At 38.4% G+C, this 24,287-nt stretch overlaps 5 protein-coding genes and 3 non-coding genes across 17 annotated transcripts; 3 read left to right on the top strand and 5 right to left on the bottom strand.

Moving 5' to 3' along the window:
- Positions 1–147: 147 nt before the first annotated feature.
- On the top strand, positions 148–2,833 carry DRT111 (D111/G-patch domain-containing protein). The gene is made up of 2 exons (XM_011086908.3): positions 148–1,144; positions 2,281–2,833. The coding sequence occupies exons 1-2, from the start codon at positions 296–298 to the stop codon at positions 2,575–2,577; spliced, it is 1,146 nt and encodes a 381-aa protein (XP_011085210.1). The 5' UTR covers positions 148–295; the 3' UTR covers positions 2,578–2,833.
- Positions 2,834–4,251: 1,418 nt separating this feature from the next.
- Positions 4,252–4,338, bottom strand: LOC148787060 (small nucleolar RNA snoR77Y). The gene has a single exon (XR_016067085.1). It is a non-coding gene; the product is annotated as a small nucleolar RNA snoR77Y (small nucleolar RNA).
- A 118-nt stretch (positions 4,339–4,456) lies between these two features.
- LOC148787059 (small nucleolar RNA snoR2/U65) lies at positions 4,457–4,610 on the bottom strand. Its single transcript, XR_016067075.1, has one exon. It is a non-coding gene; the product is annotated as a small nucleolar RNA snoR2/U65 (small nucleolar RNA).
- A 194-nt stretch (positions 4,611–4,804) lies between these two features.
- On the bottom strand, positions 4,805–4,867 carry LOC148787058 (small nucleolar RNA U49). The gene has a single exon (XR_016067077.1). It is a non-coding gene; the product is annotated as a small nucleolar RNA U49 (small nucleolar RNA).
- Positions 4,868–6,759: 1,892 nt separating this feature from the next.
- On the top strand, positions 6,760–9,808 carry AUG2 (HAUS augmin-like complex subunit). Its single transcript, XM_011086907.3, has 6 exons — positions 6,760–7,092; positions 7,217–7,342; positions 7,522–7,626; positions 7,871–7,939; positions 8,476–8,589; positions 9,250–9,808. Exons 1-6 carry the CDS (start codon positions 6,970–6,972, stop codon positions 9,580–9,582), a joined length of 870 nt encoding a protein of 289 aa, XP_011085209.1. The 5' UTR covers positions 6,760–6,969; the 3' UTR covers positions 9,583–9,808.
- Positions 9,809–10,848: 1,040 nt separating this feature from the next.
- Positions 10,849–18,050, bottom strand: LOC105167264 (homeobox-leucine zipper protein ATHB-14). Of its 2 annotated transcripts, none has more exons than XM_011086905.3 (18): positions 16,672–18,050; positions 15,331–15,490; positions 15,072–15,184; positions 14,872–14,962; positions 14,691–14,786; positions 14,493–14,606; positions 14,316–14,399; positions 14,000–14,155; positions 13,846–13,920; positions 13,643–13,749; positions 13,269–13,458; positions 12,834–13,022; positions 12,655–12,735; positions 12,427–12,561; positions 11,862–12,187; positions 11,522–11,633; positions 11,276–11,425; positions 10,849–11,165 (listed from the first exon to the last, which is right to left on the bottom strand). In XM_011086905.3, the coding sequence occupies exons 1-18, from the start codon at positions 16,887–16,889 to the stop codon at positions 11,019–11,021; spliced, it is 2,544 nt and encodes an 847-aa protein (XP_011085207.1). In that variant the 5' UTR covers positions 16,890–18,050; the 3' UTR covers positions 10,849–11,018. The 2 variants fall into 2 exon arrangements, with proteins under 2 accessions (XP_011085207.1, XP_088739547.1); XM_088883421.1 differs by lacking the exon at positions 16,672–18,050 and adding an exon at positions 16,274–16,292.
- A 1,115-nt stretch (positions 18,051–19,165) lies between these two features.
- Positions 19,166–20,591, top strand: LOC105167262 (uncharacterized). 4 transcript variants are annotated; one of them, XR_848242.3, is made up of 4 exons: positions 19,166–19,508; positions 20,083–20,230; positions 20,350–20,452; positions 20,526–20,591. XR_848242.3 is itself a non-coding variant. In XM_020695646.2 (3 exons), the coding sequence occupies exons 1-3, from the start codon at positions 19,323–19,325 to the stop codon at positions 20,367–20,369; spliced, it is 354 nt and encodes a 117-aa protein (XP_020551305.1). In that variant the 5' UTR covers positions 19,166–19,322; the 3' UTR covers positions 20,370–20,591. The 4 variants fall into 4 exon arrangements, 2 of the variants coding, with proteins under 2 accessions (XP_020551305.1, XP_011085205.1); XM_020695646.2 differs by having other exon boundaries at positions 20,350–20,591; XR_016066731.1 differs by having other exon boundaries at positions 19,168–19,508; positions 20,083–20,452.
- Positions 20,464–23,733, bottom strand: LOC105167263 (nuclear transcription factor Y subunit A-7). Of its 6 annotated transcripts, none has more exons than XM_020695644.2 (6): positions 23,313–23,698; positions 23,093–23,143; positions 22,690–22,820; positions 22,167–22,268; positions 21,924–22,088; positions 20,464–20,590 (listed from the first exon to the last, which is right to left on the bottom strand). In XM_020695644.2, the coding sequence occupies exons 1-6, from the start codon at positions 23,464–23,466 to the stop codon at positions 20,498–20,500; spliced, it is 696 nt and encodes a 231-aa protein (XP_020551303.1). In that variant the 5' UTR covers positions 23,467–23,698; the 3' UTR covers positions 20,464–20,497. The 6 variants fall into 6 exon arrangements, with proteins under 6 accessions (XP_020551303.1, XP_088739548.1, XP_020551300.1 ...); XM_088883422.1 differs by lacking the exon at positions 20,464–20,590 and adding an exon at positions 20,917–21,335 and having other exon boundaries at positions 21,924–22,061; positions 23,604–23,733; XM_020695641.2 differs by lacking the exon at positions 20,464–20,590 and adding an exon at positions 20,917–21,335 and having other exon boundaries at positions 21,924–22,076; positions 23,313–23,694.
- Between the last annotated feature and the right edge of the window lie 554 nt (positions 23,734–24,287).

Genomic DNA, 24,287 nt, shown 5'->3' with positions numbered 1-24,287 from the left:
TTACTAACTGGGCCGAAGGTATTGGGCTTACTAATCCGGTTGGTAGGCCCAATTGATTATCACCCTTACAATAATTGGGCCAAACTTATTAAGTCCATCCAAACAAGGAGACAAATGGAAATGTAATAAATAGAAGTACTATGGGGTTATAAGGTAATTTCCAACTGTTCTTCTCCCAATCGTCGTCGTCGCTGTCGTCGTCGCTGTCGTCGTCGCTGTCGTCGTCATATGTAAACTAATTCGCTGATCTAATTCTCACAAACGCAAGAATAGACGCTTTCTATTGTCGTGCAACATGCTAGGTGGGTTGTACGGCGACCTTCCGCCACCGTCGTCCACCGCGGATGAAAGTTCCACCACCACATCCGCCTCCAATGTCTGGTCCAGCAGCGCCAAGATGGCGCCACCAACCCTCCGTAAACCTTTTCCCCCTCCGCAAACCATCCTCCGGCCCCAACATGCCAAGTCCAAACCCGCGCAGCCCCTTGCCGTTAGTAAACACACTACTATAACTCAGTCCACAGTAGACGAGAACAGAAACCCTAATCCGGGCTCCTCATTTCAGCCTGCCCTGGTTGGAGTGACCAGCTCTGTCGTTGAAGAATACGACCCCGCCCGCCCTAATGACTACGAGGAATACCGCCGGGAGCGGAAACGGAAACAAGCGGAGGCTGAGGTGAGGAGAGAATTGGAGGAGAGAGAGAGGAGAGAGAGGGAAAAGGAAGAAAGGGAGAGAATGGAGAGAGATCGAGATAGGGAGAAGGAATTGAGTATATCCGGAGAGGAAGCGTGGCGGAGGAGGGCGGCGATGAGCGGCGGTGGAAGTGTTGGGCCAAGATCGTCTTCTCCACCTCCAACTGGGAATGGTGGGGGGGACGGGTTCAGCATTGGGAAGTCAGAGTTCGGGGGGTTGGGAGTGGGAGCAGAAGGTAAAATGACAGCAGCGCAGAGGATGATGGCAAAGATGGGGTGGAAAGAAGGACAAGGTCTAGGGAAGCAGGAGCAAGGGATCACAACTCCGTTGGTGGCTAAAAAGACGGATAAGAGAGGCGGGGTCATAGTGAATGCTAGTGAGTCCAGCAAGAAGGTTAAGAGCGTCAACTTCAATGGACAGCCAACAAGAGTTGTGCTTCTCAGAAACATGGTATGGATTTTGTATTGTACTTAACTAAGTTAACTCTTCTGCTAAAATTCATGATGTTTGTGATTGTAAAATTTTGGGCTTTAGCTGTGATGTCTGTGTTTCATTTTGACCTTTTTATGTTTTGTTCCATGATAGTTTGGCTTCTAATAGTAAGAGTTGGACTTTTGTATATCTATCCTTCTGAAAAGTTTTCACTGGGGGAGTGTTTAACAGGAATGATTTTAGCAATTCTGGAGTTTAGCTGAATAAGAATATAGGAATGACTTGTAACTTTGTTGGCAATGTGATACTGATGGTGTGCTTGGTTGAATACTTCTTCCATCTCTTGGACAGCATCAACTGGTACACTTGCTCAACCTTTGTAGAGAGTGGTTTCTGCTTGTCCATCGATCTTGGAGACTCAAAAGTTGATAGTATCTGATTGATCTATAGGGATTGAAACAAAAGAAGGAACTAAAATACATGCATTAAAAGTTGAGTAGATTTCTAAGTATGACTTTGTTTTGGAGGTCAATTTGGTATCCACTTTTCAAATCGTCTTGTTTCAAATTCACACCGAGTCTGTTGATAATATGACGACTTTAAGATGCTGAAGCAGAATGTTCTATAAGGGTCCTGAAGGGTTCTAGAAAGCTACTATTTTGTACATCTCCATTAGAACATTATTCATGAGATGCAAATCAGCATCCTTTATCAGTTTCTTTTGTTGATCACATCATTCAAGCATATCTTTTACGCATCTTTCTATCATACTCTTTTTCTTTTCAGTTTTCTGATCCCACATGCACATGTTTGAGTGCAAGATAAAATTATTTTATCTGTTTTTCATTTGTTCCCTTGGGTTGAGCGGTTGCAGCAATTCTTTGGAGCATTCTTTCAAAGGATTTGAGAGTTGAAGTTCGAGTAACTTCAAATTGCATACATTTGTAAAATGCATCATACATACAAATAATTTGTGTGTAATTTGGCACTTTTTGGGTCATGAATTATCCATAAAAATTGTTGTTTACTGAGCTCCTGGGCCAAATATGTCAATACCGTAAGTGTTGTGTATTTTATATTCCTGCCAAGTAATTTTTGTGTTCCAGAGGTTGCCCTAAAATTTGTGGTTTGCATATTGTGGCTTGTTTGTGAAGGTTGGACCAGGTGAGGTGGATGATGATTTAGAAGGTGAGGTAGCTGAGGAATGTACTAAATTTGGTACAGTGACTCGCGTTCTCATATTTGAGATTACAGAACCAAACTTCCCACAAGATGAAGCTGTTAGAATTTTTATTCAGTTTGAGAGAGCGGAGCAAGCAACTAAAGCCCTGATAGAACTTGAAGGGCGTTTTTTCGGAGGTAGGGTAGTTCATGCTTCTTTTTATGACGAGGAAAGGTTCAGCAACAATGAATTGGCTCCCATGCCAGGAGAAATTCCTGGATTCTTCTAAACATCCAATAGTGTCAACTATGCCGATGCTGGACTCTGCTAACCCTCTTTCTATGGTTGACCACCTGATTTGTTCGCCTGGCTGCTGAACAAAGGGTTGATGTCAGAGGTGTATGTGCAAACTCTTCTTGTGTGACGAATAGTTTTATTTTTCATAAGTATGTCATCTAAGAAGTTGTTAACTTTTTCTATTTTCATGGGTCTGCATTCTGTAACACCTCGCTCTTAAATAATTATATAATCGAAGTTGCCTGAAATCCATGACCCTTGTAGTTTGTGTTTTCATCCTTATATATTTCTTCTTGAAATCTGATTCGGTTCTTTGTAAATCGTTTGCGGTCGTAGGCTTCTGTTTTTCCTGTGTTCCAGCTGAGGAATATGGTCTCTGTCTCTGCTAAGACAAAAATAGGTAGATGCAGTTTGACAAAAATTTCATGTCAACCCTGGTGGAGGAGATGATTAAGATTTCCTTAAGTCTGCTGCAGGTTTTATGAATGTTTAGTTCCCAATTGGAAATCATTAGTAAAGTGGTGCTATTCCAAATTATTATACAGGCGCTCTCACCCCTACACAATATGAAAAATCCCTGAAAGTAAAATATGATCCATCTCAGTGGAACTACTGAGGGTGTTTGCACTTGTTTGTGAGCCCTCCTAATTCCTATAGCCTCAATTGATGAAAGCTCATTTCTGGGGGCGACAAAGAAAGAGCAAGTTATGAGAATGGTGGATGACTTAAGCAGGCGGGTGAGTGGAATTTATATCTTAATCAGGCAGTTCAGATATCTTTTACTTTTGCCTTTATATTGTCTCATTAACTATATTTTACCTTAATAATTCTTATTTTTTAAATTTTAAATTTAAATATAAATAAATATGGGAAACAATAGTTTTCTTATTAAATATAAGATAAATAGAGGATCCTAGAATCCAATACATATGGCAAATTATAGTTTAATTTAAAACACTAAACTGTCCAAAAACAAAAAAAAAAAGAAACGTCTATTTTTTTATTTATTATAATTATTTGTCTCTTTTAACTTACATATTCATATTTCATTGTACAAATTATATTTATTATAATTATTTGTCTCTTTTAACTTACATATTCATATTTTATTGTACAAATTATACTTCAGTGACAGATAGTTTAGCTCAGTACATAATAAGTAAAATTTCAAAATTGCTGTCAATTCTTTATTTATATGTATCTCAAAATTCTAAAAATTAATTTCACTTGAAAGATAGTATTTAACAACAAATTTTGCATCATTCTTTTTAAATATTCATATATTAATATTTAATACTACTAAAAAAATCTGATACATTGCTTTTCCTTTTCCGTTCCACAGTATTACAGTTAGAGATAAATCTTTGTGTTGACCAAATCAGATATTTTCTGGCTAAGATTGCAAAACACCTGCAATGGGTCCTTGAAACTGGATTGAAATGCCAGAAAAAGTGACAGAAACACTACCCGAAGTCATATTGTTCCTGCAAACAATCGAAACTCAAATTCACTCACCCAATCGCGTAATCCCAACACTACGGATTACAAACAGAGGTCGTATGTTCCAAGTTTCATCTATCAATTTTCTCCCAACCACAGTGAAGGAAAACTTGTGAAATATAAATAAAGAATAAGAAACCACAATCAGATGGATATCTGATTGTAAATGAGGCCTCAGATAGTCGATCTAACATCAAAAATTTGTTCAGACGGTAATTCCAGATTGTATAAACAAGATATTCCTCATCGGCCTCGACTCAAAAAACTCATTAGTGATTTCATCATATTTCCGCAAAAATTACTGTATGGTCCAGATATGCAAGAAAAGTAGTAGTTGTAAAGGAAAGATTGAAAATGGGGTATGATAAAACATATGTAATCGCAGTAACCGGCTCCATGGATGAACGGAGCATAATCAGTCCACAGGTTCCTATCAACATGCGAAATGATAAGCTTAATTTTGGTCCAATCATGACACCGCCGGTCATTGACACTGTTTCGCTACCGGCGACGTGGCATTGAACCGTCAAAGTAGTAAAGACGACGAAAATAAAAATTAAAAAAATAAAAATGCAAGCATATAAAAATTGAAACCTCAGAGACCCGTTCCAAATCATACACACAGCGGCACGGCGGAAGCACGCAGACCCGACCGGTGAACAATTTCCGTCACAGAGACAGAGATTGGCAGCGGTGGATGGGAAAGGTGAACCGGCGGCACAAATGCTGCGTTTTAGTGTCATACGGCACTTCCTATACTTGGGAATTCTTCCTCATCGGCAACTATTATTCGAACCAAATCGTTATCATAACAAATAACCGTAGAGAAGACAAAACATAGTGAGTAGTAAATGAATGATTCACAAGGTTCCGGCGGAGAGAAAGAAGAAGATACAGGACGAGAGAGAAGAATGACTGAAAGCGAGCTGGACTCTGGAGGATTTAAAGAGCAACTCTTTAGGGTTTGGATGAGTTTGTGCGGCGGAGAAAGAATTGAGGGTTTTCACTTCAGGGGCTCAAGTTAGGGTTTGGAATATTTCTCAATTCTCAACAATGTTTCTTATTGTTTTGTTTTGGGTCAGCTTAAAAATGAAAAATGGTGGAAAAATTAAATAATTACTTCATATATATTATTCTCTGCATACCAAACATATGGATCACAAAATATTTAACTTCGTATTTTAAGGAAAATACACTAAAATCCTAAATTTATTATTTGCACAAACTTGTAATATTAGCTCCCATTCATTTTTCGTTTCAAATATTTGCAATAATTTTTTTAATGCCTTTATGATGTTATCAAATTTTATTGTTTTTCTACTTAATTTTTTAAAATAACTTTTCGTTAAAATTTTGATTTAAAGGACTAAAATGGTAAAACAATCGAGACTTTTACGGCCACGAATTAAAAATCAAGGACAAAAATGGTAAAACATCAAAACTTAGAGGACTATCAATAATATTTGCCCTAAAAAAATATATGTTATATATCTTGATAATAAAAACTTCAAGCAACTTGTCAACTTCTTATTGGTCAATGACTATTTATGATGATTAATAATATAATTAATTTATTAATTATAAATATATTATTTTTTTAGAAATAATTACACTTCCCTCCCCAAGATTTAACGTAATCACATGTAGATCTACATAGTTTAAAAAATTAAATCTAATACTCCTGATATTTGCTTTCGTCTAATAAATAAGTTCATTTGTAGCAAAATTCAATAAATTTATTGATATTAAAAAAGAATTAGGATAAATTTTTATATTTATCTATGATTGATTTATTACCGATTTATTGCAAGTTAAATAAATTTTTTTAGAACTAAATTATCCTTATCATCTTCACACATTAGTGTATGTGAAAAGGTATATCTTCACTTTTATAAGAGTGGCTTAGTTAAAAAAAAATTATTTTGACACATAATAAGTTAATAATAAATCAATTAATATGAAATATCAATTTCTTTTTTAGTAGTATCAACTAATTCAATAAATTTTGACTAACGAATGGGTTTATTTGTTATATGAAAGTAAACCTTACGAGTAATAAATTTTAAAAAATGCATAAAATTTACGTATAATTATACCAAATTCAGGGAAAGGGATTGTAGTTATTTTTATTTTATATATTCTAAATTTCATTTATACAGTATAGAAATCACAAATGCAACACAACTGAAGTTTCAATCAATTTTCAAAATAGAAGGAAAATTTTATATTTAGAAAATAAAAAACTAACAAATTTGGATAAACTAAATAAATGTTAACAATACAAAGACATTATTATTAATATTATATGGTGTACATGCAAAATTTAAAATAATGAGGCCCATATATTTGCAAATTCAAACAGATTTTTTATCTAATTTTAGGTAGTTGTCTATAATATCAAAAACAAGGAAAATAAGATTCTAAGGCTTAAATAGTTTATACTATCTTGTTTTGAAAATATTGTAATTTTAATATCCAAATATATTAATTTTTGAAATAGTCAATATTAGTCGTTTAGTTCCACCGTTGTAAATTTGACTATGGGAGTAATATAACTATTTCAGAATATATGAGATTAATATTATAAATTACTCTGATGGAAATTGCAATATTATATTTTTCTTGTTTGTTTATGCTTTCATGTTTTTCTAAAGTGAGCGGGTGTTGGATCGGGTCAAGCCGCAACCCGTTTGGTCAGCCTGCTGTCACACTTTCCCAATCCGGCCGCCACCGTGGCAGCTACCATTTTAATTCGAAATTTTGAAACTTTAAAGTACTCCAATCATTTCCCGTTCGCAGTTATTCTTCCGGCGCCGGCAATCCCGTCGCCGCCGCTGCTCTCCTTAATCCTAGTTTGTTCATTCAAACAGACACCAAACCTATAATGTCTATGGGCAGCGACACCACATGGGTGGGGAAGAAGCCACTGCGGAGAGTGGGAGGGATGTCTGATGCTCTCTCCATCGCAGCCGATCTCGGCTTCTCCGTCCCGCCGCCTCCTTCCCAGGTCCCCCTAATCAATGACTTCCTACTCCGAGTCCATATATACGCATACTATTATTTGCGACTTTATTCGATCTCGAGTTTTTGCTGTGCTAATAGTGAGCTTTAATTTGACTTTGTTCTCTTAGGAAGATATCCAGAATTTATCAGCCGGTTCCGGTGAAAAGGGGGATGACTTGATAAGGATATTGAGAGAATTGACTGCGGTACAAAGAAAAATCGCGGATCTGCAAGTGGAACTTCAAGGCAGAAAGGTGATGCATTCTGATTTTCAGATGCAGTTCATATCAGTTGTTAATTCTCTATGATGATGTTTAATCACTCCTGAGGCATTTGTAAAATTTTGTTGGTCTCTTGATTGTATATTGCTGAGTGATATATGTTTTGTCTGGTAGTTTTTGAAACTCTATGTGATTGTTTGTGGAACTATTAGGAGGACAAGAATGTTGCTCATTTGACGCATGTGAGTGAAATGGAGAAGAAGATCGAAACTTTAGCTCGGATCACAACCATATTGAAAGATGTCATTCAAAATAAGGTAACTAAGTTGAATGCTGCCTGTGTTGTTAATAGATAGTTTGGAATGGAGTTCGATGGAGCTATATCTTATCTAAATTTATTCATTAAGGAACGAGCTTAAATAGTTCTTAGAGGTGAATGGTGCTTGTACTGCATAGCTTCTTTCTTGCCGTTTGAATGTTTTCCTTTCTGATTGTTCTTGCACGCTATGTTTACTCTCATCTATATGTATAGCCCTTTTAACTTATGTACTTGCTTTCTAGGATCGGATTATAGCTCGCCTCCAGCAACCTTATTCATTGGATTGCATACCTGTGGAAGCTGAGTATCAGGTAGACGTTCAATGACATAACTCTATTCCATTTCTACTGGTGTAAGATTTTACATACCCGTACATGCACTCTCCTTGTTTTCATACAAATATCTCTGCATTGTTTTCACAGCTTACTAGTTCGATTAATTTTTATTGAAACAATTTTTAGGGAATGCATGTTGTAAGCTGTTAGATCCCCTCACTGTTGAAACTTGTGTAGAAAAGCTTACAAGTCCGGTTGCTTTAATTGATGCTCAATTAGAGTCTGTCAGCAAATATTGCATAGTCCTGCTAGGATAATGCTATTTTCTCCTTATGCTGTCACTTTTATTTCCATAAAGTTAATGCTTGCTTAGATGTCCTTCATAATTTCATACCACTTTGGTAACTTGTAACTTGAGTTTTTATTAGTGATTAATTTTCAGTACAAGATAAAATTCTTTTAGTTTGCTGTTCATCAGATTTTATTTGAGGATTACTCAGTTGAGTGATGAACTGTTCTGAAAATGACTCAGATATCTGTGATACTCGTTTTCTTGTTCTTATTTCATACAGAAACAATTCTCAGAATTGCTAATGAAGGCAGCGAGTGATTATGGAGCCTTGACAGCTTCTGTTGCTGATTTTCAGTGGAGCCAGAACTTTAAAGAACCACCGACAGTATGGGGGGTAAGTTACAGGTCTCCTGCATATTTATGAGTTTTACACCACAAAGACCTTTGGATGCAATTGCATACTTGTCCCTTGATGTTTGAATGCATTGGTCAAATGTGATTCTTGCATTTTTCACACCGATTTATGATGAAAAGCAGTGGGAAAAGAACGTTGTATGCATAATTTACTATTAAAATAAGATTAGTGCCAGCTTGAAATGTCTCAATGATCATGTAAAATAAAATGCTAGAACTAATCTGGCTCCTATAGGGGTATCAACTTGGAACAGGAAGAGGGTGCTGCATTTCATTGGTTACTGTAATGGTATCCAGATAAATGCCTTGCACCCATGTCGTAGCACATAAAAGTAGGGAAGGATCGGAGGAAAAGTTGATTAAGTTCATTCCATTGCGAAGTCATCGTACACATAACATTGAAGCATTGGCTTGTGACTGATTAAAGTATCAGTACTTGACAATTAAAATAAAACTTGATATTTATCTCATAAGTCTGTTTTGTATGCTTGCCATGTTCTTCTGGTGTTAAATAGTTAAGAAATTTGGTAATACTTTGTCAGTAGCATTGCATTATAAATCCGTGACTGCTGGAGCCTACAATAAGTTTTGTTACCTTAAATTAAATGCAATCCTGTACTCATGTTATACTCCGATATAGGAAATGCTACGTCCAATTCCAGTTGCTTTGGCATCATGCACGCGATTCTTTGAAGCTATGACTGCAATGAGAGAGTCATTTGCCAAGCTTCAAGCACTGAGAGTCGGGCATTCCTCTCAAAGAGTAATGGGAGAATCTGATTGCGTAACACCTCCACCTTGGAGAACTGAATCAAGCTTTGATGATTTAGCTGTTGGAACCCTGAGAAGGCAAAGCAGTGAGCGGCAAGAAGGAGATGATGTAAGCAGTGAAGTTGGGGACTCAAATTATGTTGATGGCACGACCCACCGGAGATTGTCATGGCCTCCATCAGTTAAAAAGAATGGAGTGTAACTTGCAACTGTACAATTTTGCTAACAAATGGGCCGCTGATGATGATGCTTTTTCCTTTCTTGCTGTATTCATTTTCTTGTACAGGGGAGAAAGGCACTTACCAGTTACAAGCAAAAATCACAACCTCTTCTTATGTTCAATATTCAGTTTGTTCTCCCCAATCCGTTTTCAAACTCTTGATGTATTGCCGCAATGTATTGTGCAGTCTTATTTCATGTTGGTGAAATTGTGCCATACTAATCGATAAAACACAATTTCAAAATATCTTCAACATTTAGTGACAGCTAAAAGAGCCAATACAAATAAGGTAAAATAACAGTCTAAGCAAAAGCGAGTCAGAAAATCCACTCCCCCCAAAGTCCACCCCCCATTTAATTCAAATCATCCTTCCACAAGAAACCACAGAACACAGTGCATGCAGGAACTGAAGAGTAGGTCAAAAGGGATCATCCTCATCATCATCGTATATAAACATTTATGCTAATGAATCTCTAGCCCGCTCCTCTACACAACAGATCTTTTCTCTCTCCTTTCTACTAATCTATGTCTAGGGCACATAAACTGCCAAAAAAACCAGAAAAAGAAAAGAAAAGAAGGACAAGAAATCCCCAACAGGAAGGGTCTCAATTATTGCATTGGAAAACCCAACAAGATTCTAAGCAAAACTTTTAAAAATGCATTGAAAGAAGAACAGCATGAAAAGAGGTTTCAAGCGCACGCGGCGTCTGAACCAACATTAAAGAAGCAGCCACAACACTCCACAGACGCAAAAAGTTGACAGCACTTCCCTTTCTCTCACTCACACGCGGGGGCATTTATTTAATTTCTCACTTCTCACATAAATTATACACAACAGAGAGAGAGAGATAGAGAGAGAGAGATTTATTACTATGGGCATGTGCACTTCTTGTGGTGGTGCAGGAGAAACCGACCAAAGGGAAGAGCACTGTGAAGGTATCCTCTGTTTATCAGAGGGCAGACAACACAGCAACAGTAATGGCTTCAGGACACACAGAGAGTGCATTGGTTTAATGCGGTCAGGCCCTCTGCACTCTGTCCCGTCGCTTTGACCTTTGACTCTGAACCCTCACAGCCATTACATCATACATTTAATATCTGCTTTTCCAAAGTGATACATATACATATAGCAGCCTTAAAATCAAAATTCAAGAATCCAATTGGCGACAGCACAAAATGGAGAACAGAAGCACAGATAGATGCTGCTGCAGATTTGAGGTTCACATACCAGAATCGAACACAAATATATCACTTAAAGATTCAGATGTGGAGACAAATTACATAAACAGGATGCTTTGATTCATAGAGTTGTTACATAGTAGGCATCTCATAATTAAGGTTCAAAATAGCGTACAATAAAGTTAAGATCCTGGCCTGCAACTAGTGCAACAGTCGGATGACTAGTTACTTCTATTTTGTTACACAAAAGACCAGTTCATAAACATGAAAGCCAGGCAGTGATTGGAGTCTTCGTCGTTGAGAACCTTCCATGCAACAGCTTGTTCATAAGAGACCGGCCGGCCCATGCTCGAAACACACACTCCTGCGGGCAAATAGGCGAAGCCCTGTAATCAATGAAATGATAGTCAAAAAATTTATTTCCATATCTCCTTGTCAAAACAGCAATGAACCCTTCTCAGCAATATTGCTTTTATCTAAAGAATCTTAGGGTTACCTGCTGCATGATCTTGGAAAACTCAGAAAGGAGAATTTTACGACCCGCTTCATCTAGGATCTTCTCAAGCATTATATCCTGAAGGGCCACCAGAGTCGTTTCCATCATGTCGAGGCCTGCTTGGTTTGCAAATGTAAAAACTGCTGATGCCTGAAATAAATATAAGGAGATCTATCAGTCTGCGTCGCCTCTCGAAGGCGTCAATGATCCAGAATAGGAACACACTAAAATAAGGGAGTCACTAACATTCGTCTTGATGGAGCAGCACATAATAGCATCAGCATGGTGCCAAAGTTGTTTCAGAACTGCATCACCGCCTTGTGAATCAGCTCGAAGGAGCTCTCCCCCAGTGTGCGCCCTGGAAGATGAGAATTTGAATGATTGAGACAGTATAATGCGGACTATTTTCTCAGTAGTCGACATGATGGATAAATTGTTGCCAGGTTTTGAGGGATGTAATATTATCACAGCAATTCAAACATGCATAAGTTATATCCAACTCATGGTTGGGGCTGGGCTGTACCAAAGATGAGTTTCCATTTATTTTCATGGGAAGTATGAGTTTGAAAGAATACAGAATCAATACCTATAGCTCCTGCAAATCCAACGTGCCAATGTCACAGCCTCAGGAGAACCTGGAAGTGGCTTAGGTACCATGTGGGAGCTAAGTCGAGATGGTGCAATTGCCATTGCAACTCTTTGGACTGAGGCCACTATACTACGTACATATTGACGGGCCATAGCAGCTACACTGTCTTGATAGTGATTTTCAAAAGTGAACTGGAAAGCAATGGTCAAAACAGACCTAAGATTCTGATTACTTGTATCGACTTCACCAGGTGGACGACCTCCACTGTGTCTGACCTCAAGAGCGGAAGCCAAGTCCAATGTCCGAGTTGCTGCTGGCTCATCCTGCATCCCATAACCAGCAGTGTTTAACAAGCAAATATTTTGAATTATATGTGAAACACCAGTCCCAGAAAGGGGAAAATAGCAGGATCCTAAGCTGGAAACTTTTAAGGGAACACAAAATAGAGTGGCCTGAAGAACTTTCGCAAGCATGCATCAAGAATTCGTGTTGCTTGGAGATCTCCTAGTGATCATCAAACATTCTGCATATGCAAATTGAATTTTAAGAAGTGTCACCCAACTGATTTAGGATCCAAAGGTATAACACGGAATCCGGAAGGGAGCATATGAGCATCATCACCAAATGATTCATCTATAGGGGCAAAGACGAGCTGGGCACAGGCACCAGTATTTGTTTCATCAACCCCACTGCATAGCTGCAATATTACATTAAAGAAAATCAACATCATACCATTGACATAAAGCACACAGAAAATAACTACTATGAATCTGAACAGTAATGCCCAAACCTGTAACAAGTACATATCTCTAGACAAAGCTATATCCTCCGGAGAGAAGGCATGACCCTCCAAACGAACAACCTCCAGGAACTAAATTTAGCATATCATGTTGCAATTAAAACAGAGAAGCAAAGCAGCAAATGTAGACTTTGATACAATGATGAGGCTACTATTAATAAATAACTAACCTCCTCATGTTCCACAGTCTGTGCAAGAGGTAAAGTAACATGACTACTCGGAATCGCACCAGGCTTTGCACAAGGGACTGCATAAGGACTAGCTTTAAGAGAAGCAGCAGAGTAAACATCAACACCATAATCAGCCCACTCCGAGCGATGCTCCCTCAGAAAACGAACAAGCAGAGCGGGGGGCACATTCTGTACCATATAGGGACACAATAACAAATGCTACCAAATTATGCAAACAGTTAATCAAAATCACAAAGTGGAGCAGAAAAAAAAAATCTCCCTTTACTTTTTTTGATGAGAGAGTGCAGAAAGAGACCTTTTCTTTTCTTTGTTTCATGCGAGATCAGGAAGACCACGCAATTTAGATTTAGGATGGTCAAAAACTCATTAATAAAATGTATATTTCAATTTTGTAAATAATTAACCAAAACCAACCTGGAGCAACATTGATGCCCGTGCGCAGAGGACTCCCCCAAAAGTTGGGAGCATGCATAAAGTGTTAAACTGTGAACCAAGAAATTTGCTGGGGGACAAGTTTATGGCAATTGTAACATCTTCCCCCCCATCGCTGCCCATTATAGACCAACCATCATCGGTAAATCCATTGACAGCATCATTAAAACCCCTAAGAGTCATTCACCAAATATACAAAAAATCAGAAATATATATGGATATTACGGTAACTATTAAATATTGTAATCCATAGGAAGGTCATGAGAAAGCGATCTAACTAGTTATTAATATTATTATTATTGTTTTAATTTTCTGTCGTTATATCTGCATTCTGTTCACAAGCTAAGCTCTCTCACCTGCACAATCTTTGACTCAATGTTCTAAGAACGGCAGGTTCGCGACCACCAGTGCACTGGATCTCTCCATTAGTCTCCTGAGCAATTTGCCTAATGTGCCGCAAGGCCTGAATGGAACATACATAGAGCAGTAAGTTGCTCATGAGTCATGAGGAAACAAACATATGCAGAAACATAACAAGCTTAAAGGATAAAGTTCTCACAGCCATAGTCATCTTCTGTGCAAGGATTTTGGAGGATTCATAAAGTGGCCTTAAAACTTCAGGAACACTCCACGCCTGAAACAAGTTAAGAGTGAACTTACAGGGCAGAAGCCGGAAAAATAAAGCCCAAACACATAGATAGATAACTCCTTACATCCAAATCAATGTGATCAACAATATGGATGATTGAGCCCCCACCCTCGCAAGGGCGTATAAGGTAACCACTGGGCAGCATTTCAGCTCTCACAAAGCAAGCAGCAGGAGGTCCATTTGGACCACCTGTGGAAGATGTTAATGACCTTTCACAAATCTGCAATAAAATCCAATGGTAAAGAAAGGTGATGCAACAGGATAAGAATAGGAATTAAAAGTCTGTTGACAACTGCAATAATGATCTGCTTTAAACAGTACCAATGAAGTTCATCAAACACTTTAAAACAAAGTAAAGAAACTGTATATGACTAGCTCACCACAAGACTGCCATCTTCCAAACTGGTAGTGTATCTCAGAGTCCAAAAGTCGCGAGCCGCTGCTAAAGTTGTCGGTGCATAAGTCTAAGGCAGAAATATAGAGCATGAGTTGGAAGGTCTTGGTATGAGCATGATACAAGGCCAAGTATATTTCAGCAGTTCACAGAGATAACAAACCTGCATATAAATGAGCTCTATCGTCCCCCCATTTCCTGTAGGGATTATGCTAGCTACATCAAGGCAACGGCAGTCACGGTACCAAGAAGGACGATCTTTGAGAATTTCAGCAACCTGCAAATGATATAATTTCAAAGCTGAAGTGCTAGAAAAGGAAGATTCTCCAGACATCAGATGAAAATGTGCAATAAAAATCACCTTCATGGGTTCAAGACTCACGAGGCCGCAGGCTCGTGCTGCTACTCCGCTACTATTACGGGAAACAGCAATGATGCCAATAGAATCTGGACCAGGCTAAACGCATAGAAAAATAACACATTAGAACCAGAAACCACATTGGTCAAAAAAGAAAATGGAAAATGGCGTTCAAAAAATTAACCTTCATCCCAATCATCTGAACCCAGTTGACAGCAGTTCCAGTAGCCTTTCCAAGGAACTCTGCCAGGGTCTCCTCAGCTATTGCGAGAAGACTAAGACATCATAAAAGGAGACAAATAAACAAATGGATAAACTTGGTTTGGCCAGCAGCCTAAAGAGCAATGTTAAGGTCAAAATTAAAGGTGATATAAGGTCAATTACCCAGCTGGGCTATTAGCATCCCTCTGAGGACGCTGAAGTGTTGGGTTTAGCTGTTGTTTTTGACCACTTACTACCACAGACTCACAGCTGGTATCAGTGGTTGTTGTGCTAACCTGTTTTAATACACAACGATAGATTCAGGTGTAAACAGAACAAGAAATGCCAAGAAAGTAGACATCAGATTCCATTACAAGAGATGGCATGATACTAGAGAAAGTTAAAGCTATAGGGCAGTGATCAGCAGTACAATTGAACTTACAGTGTGCAGCTGTTGACGCATGCAACCATTGTCATAAACCAAATGTGAGACCTGCTTCTGTAGGCGATCATTCTCTTCCATCAGCAGCTTGTTCATAGCCGAAAGCTTTCTGTTAACAGTCTGGAGACGAGATGCTTCCTTCCTCTGCTTTTCGCGGCATCTACAAATACAAAATGGAGTACTATATTATTGACAGTATAATGTCAAGGAAACTGCTGAGGTTTAAGGCAAAACAGACAGCCATAAGCGACAATTATGACATGGTAAATTCAGTCAACCAGATCAAAAACTTAAAATCATGAAAGGGAAAGAAATGTGAGATTTCAAACAGTAACTGTTCGCATTGTTCAAGTTCTGATTATTAGAGATGACGAATATCCAACGGCACACCGATTAGACCGTACATATAGCCTATAGGAGGAAATAGCAGAAACAAGAAAACAAGCAAAAAAGTTACCTGATAAGCAGCAAGAATACTTGGCAAAATATTTTTATCAAATAAAGAAAAAGAATTCTTTCAGAGAGACATGATAGAGGGCATTGTCCACAAGACATTTTTAAGAAGCTACAAAAGTGAACCATAAAACATCCAAATAGATTTCTTTATTTTGAACGTTAAAGAAGAAACTAAGCCGATGTCCATTTTCTCTAAAATATTTCGATGAAGATCTACAAGTAGGATGATCAGCCATGAAACTATCAACCGAGAGATTTCATGAGCGAACGACTGGCGACGAGGTATAAGAGAGATAACAAAGAATCTCAACCAAAAAAGATTGTGTAAAATATATCAAGAATTTTTACGAATCACACGTCTTCCTCCGAGTGCACATATATCAAGAAGCGATGAGAAATAATAGTCAAACACATAATAGGTTCCCCTAGTTTTTCTCCTAGTACAGATTCCAAGATCAAAATATAAGAAGGGTTCTGTTTCTCTCACATGGTCTAACATAAAGCACAAATGAGCGGATTGCACAAGCAAATGAAGTACAGAAAAGAGGACGAACACAAAGGAGGAGATAAACATAAAATACTTTTGGTTCAGAACTGGTCCTCCAGAGAAATAGAACTGATTGATTGAAAGAAAAGCAAAGAACTCAAACACATCAACAGAGCATACAACCAAAAAGAGACAGACCAACATGCACCGAATTCTTACCAAAAACACTCAAGAAGACTACAAACAGGACAAAAAAGGAAAAAAAAACATTGATGCGAAAAGCACTATAGAGCTCCTGAAAGAACTCATCTTTTCAAGTAAGAAAGGAGAAGCAGAAGTGCCTAAAACCCAAAATCCATCTGACCAAAAACTGCAGACCACCTTTCATACATATATACCTGCGGTTCTGGAACCAGACTTTGATTTGTTTAGGTTCAATGTTAGAAAGAATGGGACACTCCCGAATGAGCTGTTGCCTCCTCAAAGAACTAGGCTTCGGGCATTCTGCGTAAACCCTCTCCAGCGCCTCCACTTGCTCCGGTGTGTATCTCACATACTTGCTAGCATCCATTTGCTGCTGCTTGCTGTTGCTCTCTCTGTGCATACAAAGGGCCATTCTACTAAAGCAGCAAAACCCCCAAACTTAACGGAAATCTTTAGCAGAGTTTATTTCTTGGAAGAAAATAGTGGCTTTGGCGGTTGCATGAACAGGCAGGCTCTCTTCTCACAGAGAGCCTCCTCTCTCACTCATCAAGACTGAGTTTTTTTTTTAACTGAAAAGGATTTTTGTTTTTTCACAAGAGAAGAGTAGAGCAGATTGCGAGAAGTGGAGGAGAGAGAGAGGTATGTAGGAGATGGAAAAAGAATGAAAAGAGGTTCCCTGGTCTTTATCTTAGACACCAATCTCGAGGATTTCAGAGAAAGTGAAATGTAGAGAGAGAGAGAAGGATAGTACCGTATATACTTACTTGCATACCTACGGAAACACACAGAGCAGCAAGAGAGGATATGAAGTTACAAAACCAACCCACAGAAAAGGAAACAGCTCATAAACAAAACAGCTTTTTTTTCTTCCGTTTTATCAATTCAAACACTAGCTTTATAAGCATCATACTATTTCTATATGCATTTATGAGAAATCGGAAAAGAAAAGCTTTTTCTGCAAAGAAAGAAAGCTGTAATTGAAATATACAGAACAGTGAAACGATTGATGAGAGTAAATGGGAAGTATGGACGGCTTTATTGGAAGCAGAAGACTGGCAGGGAATTTTTTACTTTTCAGGCGAAACGGAGCTTATAGCTGTTAACCCAGTAGCTTCCACTCTTGGGCCAAAAACGAAAAGGAAATTTTCTCAATTACCTAAATCCACAATTTTCTCACTCATCTGTCACAGTATAATCATTCATGGTTTCTTTTCTTGATTTTTCTAGTGTTTTTTTAAAGAGAGAGAGAGAGAGAGACTATGGATGTGGAACTTGTGTATAAGCATGCGTGCATGTATGCGGTATGCACCTATAGATCATGTCCAGGCAATGACACATGTAAGGAAGGCATGATGACAGAAAATCACATGTAGATACACTTCAGTATACGGCGATTGTAGAGAACTGTGGTTATAACTTATACCTATAGTCGAACTGAGAACAAAACAAGTCAGGGATATGAGGTGTGGTGTGTTCCGCTGTTGGGATCTTTAATGCAGCGGCGGGAGGGGTGAGATTGCACCGGATACCCGATAATCATAGAATCTTGAAATGGGTAGTGGGCGGTTTGTCAAATGGGTCCGTGGAAATTGGATTTCAAAGTAGGGTCCATTTTACGGACTTGGAAATAATGTGTTGGGGCCCAGACCCACATGGTTTTACCCACCAAGAACTGAAACAGTGGTAAGCGGCTAAGCGCTGCTTTTTGTGCCGGAAGTAAAAATAAAAATAAAGGTGGTGTTTTTGTTTGAAGTTGATTTTGAGTTTGAAATCACAACTCCAGTGAGGTGATTACTACTAATAAGCATGGCTTAATCTATATATCCTGCAAACAATTCGTTTATGACACAGGAAAGGTGCATATATCTATCTATCTATGATGCATCCCTTCACTCGGAAGAATGCTATCAAATTGACTTGCGTGATTTTTCACTACGTTGACATTTCATAAAAAGGTTTCACGCAAAGTAAATCCCTGCATTATATAAAGTGTCGCTGTGTGTGTGTGTGAGAGAGAGAGAGAGAGAGAGATTTGATTAGAGCAGAAGAGAGAAGAGTGGATGCCGTAGAGAGTGATGATTTGGTGTTGGCTTGTCTGCGTAGGTAGACATGATCATGATGCTGAAACCCTTCCCCCATTCTGTGTGTGTGTATATATAACGCTGGGTAGCTACTATACTTACGCATATCTTTTGTGTGCTTTTGGGTACGTATCTTTCTTCTTCTTTAGCTTTGTTTGAAGGAAATGAGTGATGGTTTGGGGAGGTGGACCGCCGATTAGATTTTCTGTTATAAATCTTATTTTATTTAATATAAAAAGAAAATTATACACATTGAATGGGTTGGAAGATGAAAAATAAAATTTGCAAAAAAACATCCTATCCGGTGGGCTGGAAAAGTTAGGCCCGCAAAGGGGACAGGTCCAGCAAAACAGCTCCATTGCCTTATTTTACAAAACAAATTAAAGAAAAGTGGAAGTCATTTTACAGTATAAAGAGCCGGGCCAGGGCCCCTTTAACTATCTCAGTGTGTGTGAGTTGACTAGTTGAGCTTACTTCAAGAATGAAGCCCCACCATGTCCATGCATGATTCACCCTTTTCTTTTGCTTTCTCATTCATTCTTAAATTTGTTCGACCTTTTGTCACTTTCATAAAAGAGAATAAGCCCATAAGAAGAAGTCCATTGGCTGAGCCCGTTAACCAAATTGGGAACTCAAACTCACAAGCCTTGATACGTTCCAAGGAACCCATCCCTGCGGCATCTAACTAAGATCGGCACCAAGTCTAAAGCTAAACCCTTAAGATTTCTGTACCGGAGGGAGAAGGAGAAGAATTCTTGGTCAAGATGAACAAGAAGGAGGTGTTGAAGTTGGCTAAGGGTTTTAGGGGAAGGGCGAAGAATTGTATAAGGATTGCAAGGGAGAGAGTGGAGAAAGCGCTTCAGTACTCTTACAGAGACCGCCGCAACAAGAAGCGGGATATGCGTTCCCTTTGGATCCAGCGTATCAACGCGGGCACTCGCTACCATGGAGTCCGTCGCTCTCTCTATTTTTCTTTCTCATTATTTTTTCCATTGTATCTTAAATTATTTGCCTGTGTTGTTTTCTCATTTCATTTTTCTTGATTGATTCCTTTCTTACGCTGAAAACTATGAGCTTGTTATTCATTGTTGTGGTTTTTCTTCATTTATCTGGAATTATGGGTTGTGTTATGTGAGTGAATTTGGAATAGGTTGTTTGTCAAGGTTGAATTTTTAGCTTGTCTGTTTATGTGGGTAGGGCAGATAAGGCATCTTTTTGGCCTGGATAGATATGGGTTTTGAGGGAAGTCAATGAAATTTGGAACTAATGATATGGTGAGTATATGAATCGTGAATTAACAGAATGAAATGGTTGTTTCCTGTGGCCTCTGGAGTTAGGGTTGTAGATGACTTGCAATGAATTTGTTGATGACATGTTATGATGCTAGAAACAAAGCGATGCCTCGTAGAAGTTGGTTTTCGCATTCAAATCAATTATTCCAGTTAGGCCTGTTATTGTATGTTTGAGGTTGATGCTTAAGCAGAAGAGACTGATACTTTCTTGTAATACTCATTTGCCTGATAGGTGAAATATGGAAATTTCATGCACGGACTAACGAAGAAGAACATTCAGTTGAACAGGAAAGTTCTATCTGAATTATCTATGCACGAGCCATACAGCTTCAAAGCCTTGGTAGACATATCACGCAATGCCTTTCCTGGAAACAAGACGGGTATACCTCCAAAAAAGGAGGGACTAGCTATTCTTGTCTGAATGTCTATTTTAGCTGTGACATAGATCCATTGCTTGTCTCGTCTCTTTGTTATGCTGTTTTATCAAATGTAATTGCAGAGGACAGCAAAAAGATTTGACATTTGCTGATGGGTTCTGACAAATTTGAAGCATGAATTGCTGGGGAGGGAAGGGATTACATTTGGAAGACCGCCGTCACATTGTATGTGCGTCTTTATACACTTCTCTGTAGCTAATTCGCAGCTGTTCAATGATTTTCTGTATTTGCTGCAAAGCACATATACTGCAGGACCATGTAATTTTCTGTAGGATGAAGCTTGTGGGTCATGTCGCTTCCTTCCTGCAAAGCACACCGCAAATGATGGTATTATGCAGCAATTGGCGGTCTTAATATTATTTTCTGTTAGTATGCGAGGTCATGCTACACCTTTAGAAACTTGAGTTCTGAGGCTACAGCACGCACCAGCCCCACAAAAAGCTTTGAATGCTTCAAACAAAAGTGAAATCCACATATTTCTCATGTCAAGGCTGCACACGCTACCAGGATATCAACACTTGAGGATACGGCAAACATGTTTCATACAACGGCTATCTTCCCAATAATGGATTCAAGTCATGCAATGTATTGCCCCACAACTTGTTCTGGATTCCTAAAACTTGCCAAAGTAAAATTCAAAAAGGTGGTGTATTAAATCAACGGCAACCCCAAGGTAGGAGCTAATGTTACACTTCATTGAGAACATGGATGACTAACAGATCAATTTCAAAATTCGTCATTTGTGGAACCCCTACAGTTCCCTACAGAAAACTGTAACTAGATGTACACATTCAGAACCAAAACTTGAGTCCTACTGACCACAAAATCAGTGCAGTCCTTTTATGAAGACTTGCATTTATGAACATGTTCAGGAGGCACTTTAGGAAGAGCCGGGATCATCATTATTTTAGTTCTGGTTAAAGTTGGCCTGTGATTTATCACTCGATTCCACGTCTTTCTGCTGGTTCTCATTCTTCTTTTGGAACCGACCTCCCATTCCTCTAGCTCTTTTCATTGCATGCAAATGCCGAGATTCATGCAAGTATGGCTGCAAAAGTTATCAAGTGCAGAATTCTCATATATAAATTTGGCAATAAAGAATCATGATTAAGCTAGTTAATCAACTACAGGTTTCTGATGTTGAGTTCCCTTTTCCCTTATTTCAAAAACATTAAGAAGATTCTCGACCATAACTACAAGGTGTTTGAGGGCAAAAGGGTTATGGTATCTTCTTCTTGGTGAGAGGAAAGCTGGACGTATTTTGTACACAACCTGAAGCATCAAAAAAGTGTAATGAGCCATGGAAAGGTCTAGCATTTTTATCCTTTGACCTCTGTTGAGTGCCAGAATGAGATTTAGGAGAACAGGTCAGTACGATTGATTGGGCTCTTACGTTATCTTACTGCATGGCATCCCTAGAACCAATCATAACTTGAAAACACAACAAATACTCCAAAGCATGAGTTCTTCATTGCTAATTGCATTCTTTCTGCTAGAGGTGAAGAATGTGTTGGACTAAATAAACGGGATTTGACTTGCCATTAGATATTAACCCAGAGCAATTTGAATGAGGCAAGCAACAAAAACCCCAACAAAACGGCCCAGCTAAGATCCACAAGCAATGTCTATTTAATACCTTTCGAGGTTTAGCAAGTTTATGTTCTGACCCTGCCTTTGCACGTGATTGACGTCGCCGCAAGATGCCATGATATTGTTTTGCATTGACAAAGACAGGCTCCTCAACTGAGTCAGAAGGCAAAGGGAGACCAGCCTGCTGGATTCCCATTAACTGAAGGTTAACCTAAGTCAATGAAGTGTTATATTTAAAACATTCATAACCTCTGGGAAATTCCAGTTAAAAGTACTAGCAGAAAAATACCATAGGCCGAGGGGCATAAGGTTGCGAAGGATAAGGGTGTGTGTCACAGGGAGCAAATATACTTCTATAGTAAGGATCTGGATAAGGGTAAGCAGTTTGTGCCTGCATCACGCAAGATATCAGGTGCCTTGCGAGAATATGGAAACAAGTAACTAATGACCTTACCATGCCAGCTCAATCTCAGAAGGGCAACTAATACAGTTCTTGAAATTGAATGGCAACTTAATTCATTTATTCTTACACAGATGACCCAACCAGCACCATACATAATTCATTCTTATTTAATAATGAAAAGGGTTTTAGTTTCCAAAAGAATCTGTAGGGGGACTGTTGAGAAAAAATGCCAGGATTTTTTTATGCAATAACAATGCAGTAGGCGTGTATAATTAAAGGAAGAAACTTAGAAACAGAGGACACTGCAAACAAAATTATAACCTGGATTCTTTTCAGTTCAGCACGGTATGTAGGTGGTAAAAAGTGAAACTGATAAGTAAAAGATCGGGAGTTCAAAAAATAACAGTACATTTCCAAGTCCAAGTTGAGAAGACGCCACATAGTGCATCATTGGCAAAGCAATACCAGGATGAGACATCCCATATGATGGAGAGGCAGGGAGGTCTCTGCCCTTGTGTTGCTCATCAGTCTCGCTGTTATCTGACAACCGTTCATTTATTAACTAATCAAGACTAACACAAAGGACAACACGGGAAATATAAGCATAAGGAATAAACAATACAAAACAAGTGTTGGAACTGTATTTACAAAAAACGTAGGTGCATCTGAGAGTATGTGCATAGCCTTTGATTTTCTCTTTTCAAATTACCGTCTCAAACTCTGTTATATTCACATTCGTTTATTTGAGGTGCAGTAAAAAGAAACAAGAGAAATACTTTGCAGACGCATATGGAAGTCGTTAATGAAATTACCAGAGAGGCTATGAACAGAGGATGTCATAATGCTCCTCAATGCACTCAAACCTGATAATGCAGAAACCGGAATTTCATTTACAAGGATAGTGCCTCGGCAAGCAGGAAATTAACCTTTAGACTCACATAACAACAGAAAACAAAAAACAACATCCAAGCATACAAATTGGTTTTCTAAGAATTTAGAAGAAACAGTTAGCTCCGTCGGAATTTCAATTACATGAAATCAGATTGATTTTGCCCAGGAAAGAGCAATAAAGTAGGCGAATTGGATCAGCTTGATTTTTGGCAGAAAGAGCAAAAGAATTCAACGGAAATTTGCATCTATAAGTTTCCATTAAAATGTCCACAATAAATTCATCCAAACAGAACATTAAAAAGTAACGTTCGGAAAACAGGAACGAATTAATGAAACTTATTAGATTCACATAATATCATGTGAAAAAGGGGGGGAAATTTTCGAGAATTAGGGATCATGGAATTGATGAATTAGAGGGGTAAGGATTGTTACTAGTCTGTTGGGTGCGCCGAGCGCAGAGTTGAAAGCGTGGTTGGGAGAGATGAAAAGGTGGGCAGGTGTGTAAGTGAGAATATTCATTAATTAATAATAAATCAAAGTGCGGGGGCTGAAGTCAAGCTCAAGGTGAAGGGAATTGGATGGATCTGAATCTGACGCCCTCAATGGTGGTCCAGGGACCAGGTGTAATGTTGCTGTGGGTGTTTGGACCTACCCAACCCAAAGCTGTCCATACTTTTTGGGCTTTTCATATCATTTGGGCTTCTTCGTTTTGAAGTGGGCCAGTCCATGACCAAATGGACCCTCTCATCAAAAGTCAAAACAACACAAATCCATATTTTTAGACTTCACTTTCAATCTACACCATTATATTAATATTATCATTTTCTACCAACATTATTATTATATGCATACTTTATTTAATTATAATGTAGGACTCATCTTTACACCCCTAGTAACAACCTTAAAAAAAGTTTTTAAATATCACTTTAATAACATAAACATTCCTAAATCTGCATGCTATATATTCGAGTCATTCACAATAACTTGTTCAATCAAAATTAAATCATTTAAAACATACCAATGCTATTATTTATGCACTTTCCGTATAGTAGATATAATTTTAGCTATATCCCAACCAACCTTCTAACTTAAGACATATATATATTTATATATTAT

Source organism: Sesamum indicum, linkage group LG8 (assembly GCF_026168435.1).
Source record: "Sesamum indicum cultivar Baizhima isolate 11 linkage group LG8, ASM2616843v1, whole genome shotgun sequence".
NCBI classification, from domain to species: Eukaryota; Viridiplantae; Streptophyta; class Magnoliopsida; order Lamiales; family Pedaliaceae; genus Sesamum; species Sesamum indicum.
This window is presented reverse-complemented; position numbering and strand designations above follow the sequence as displayed.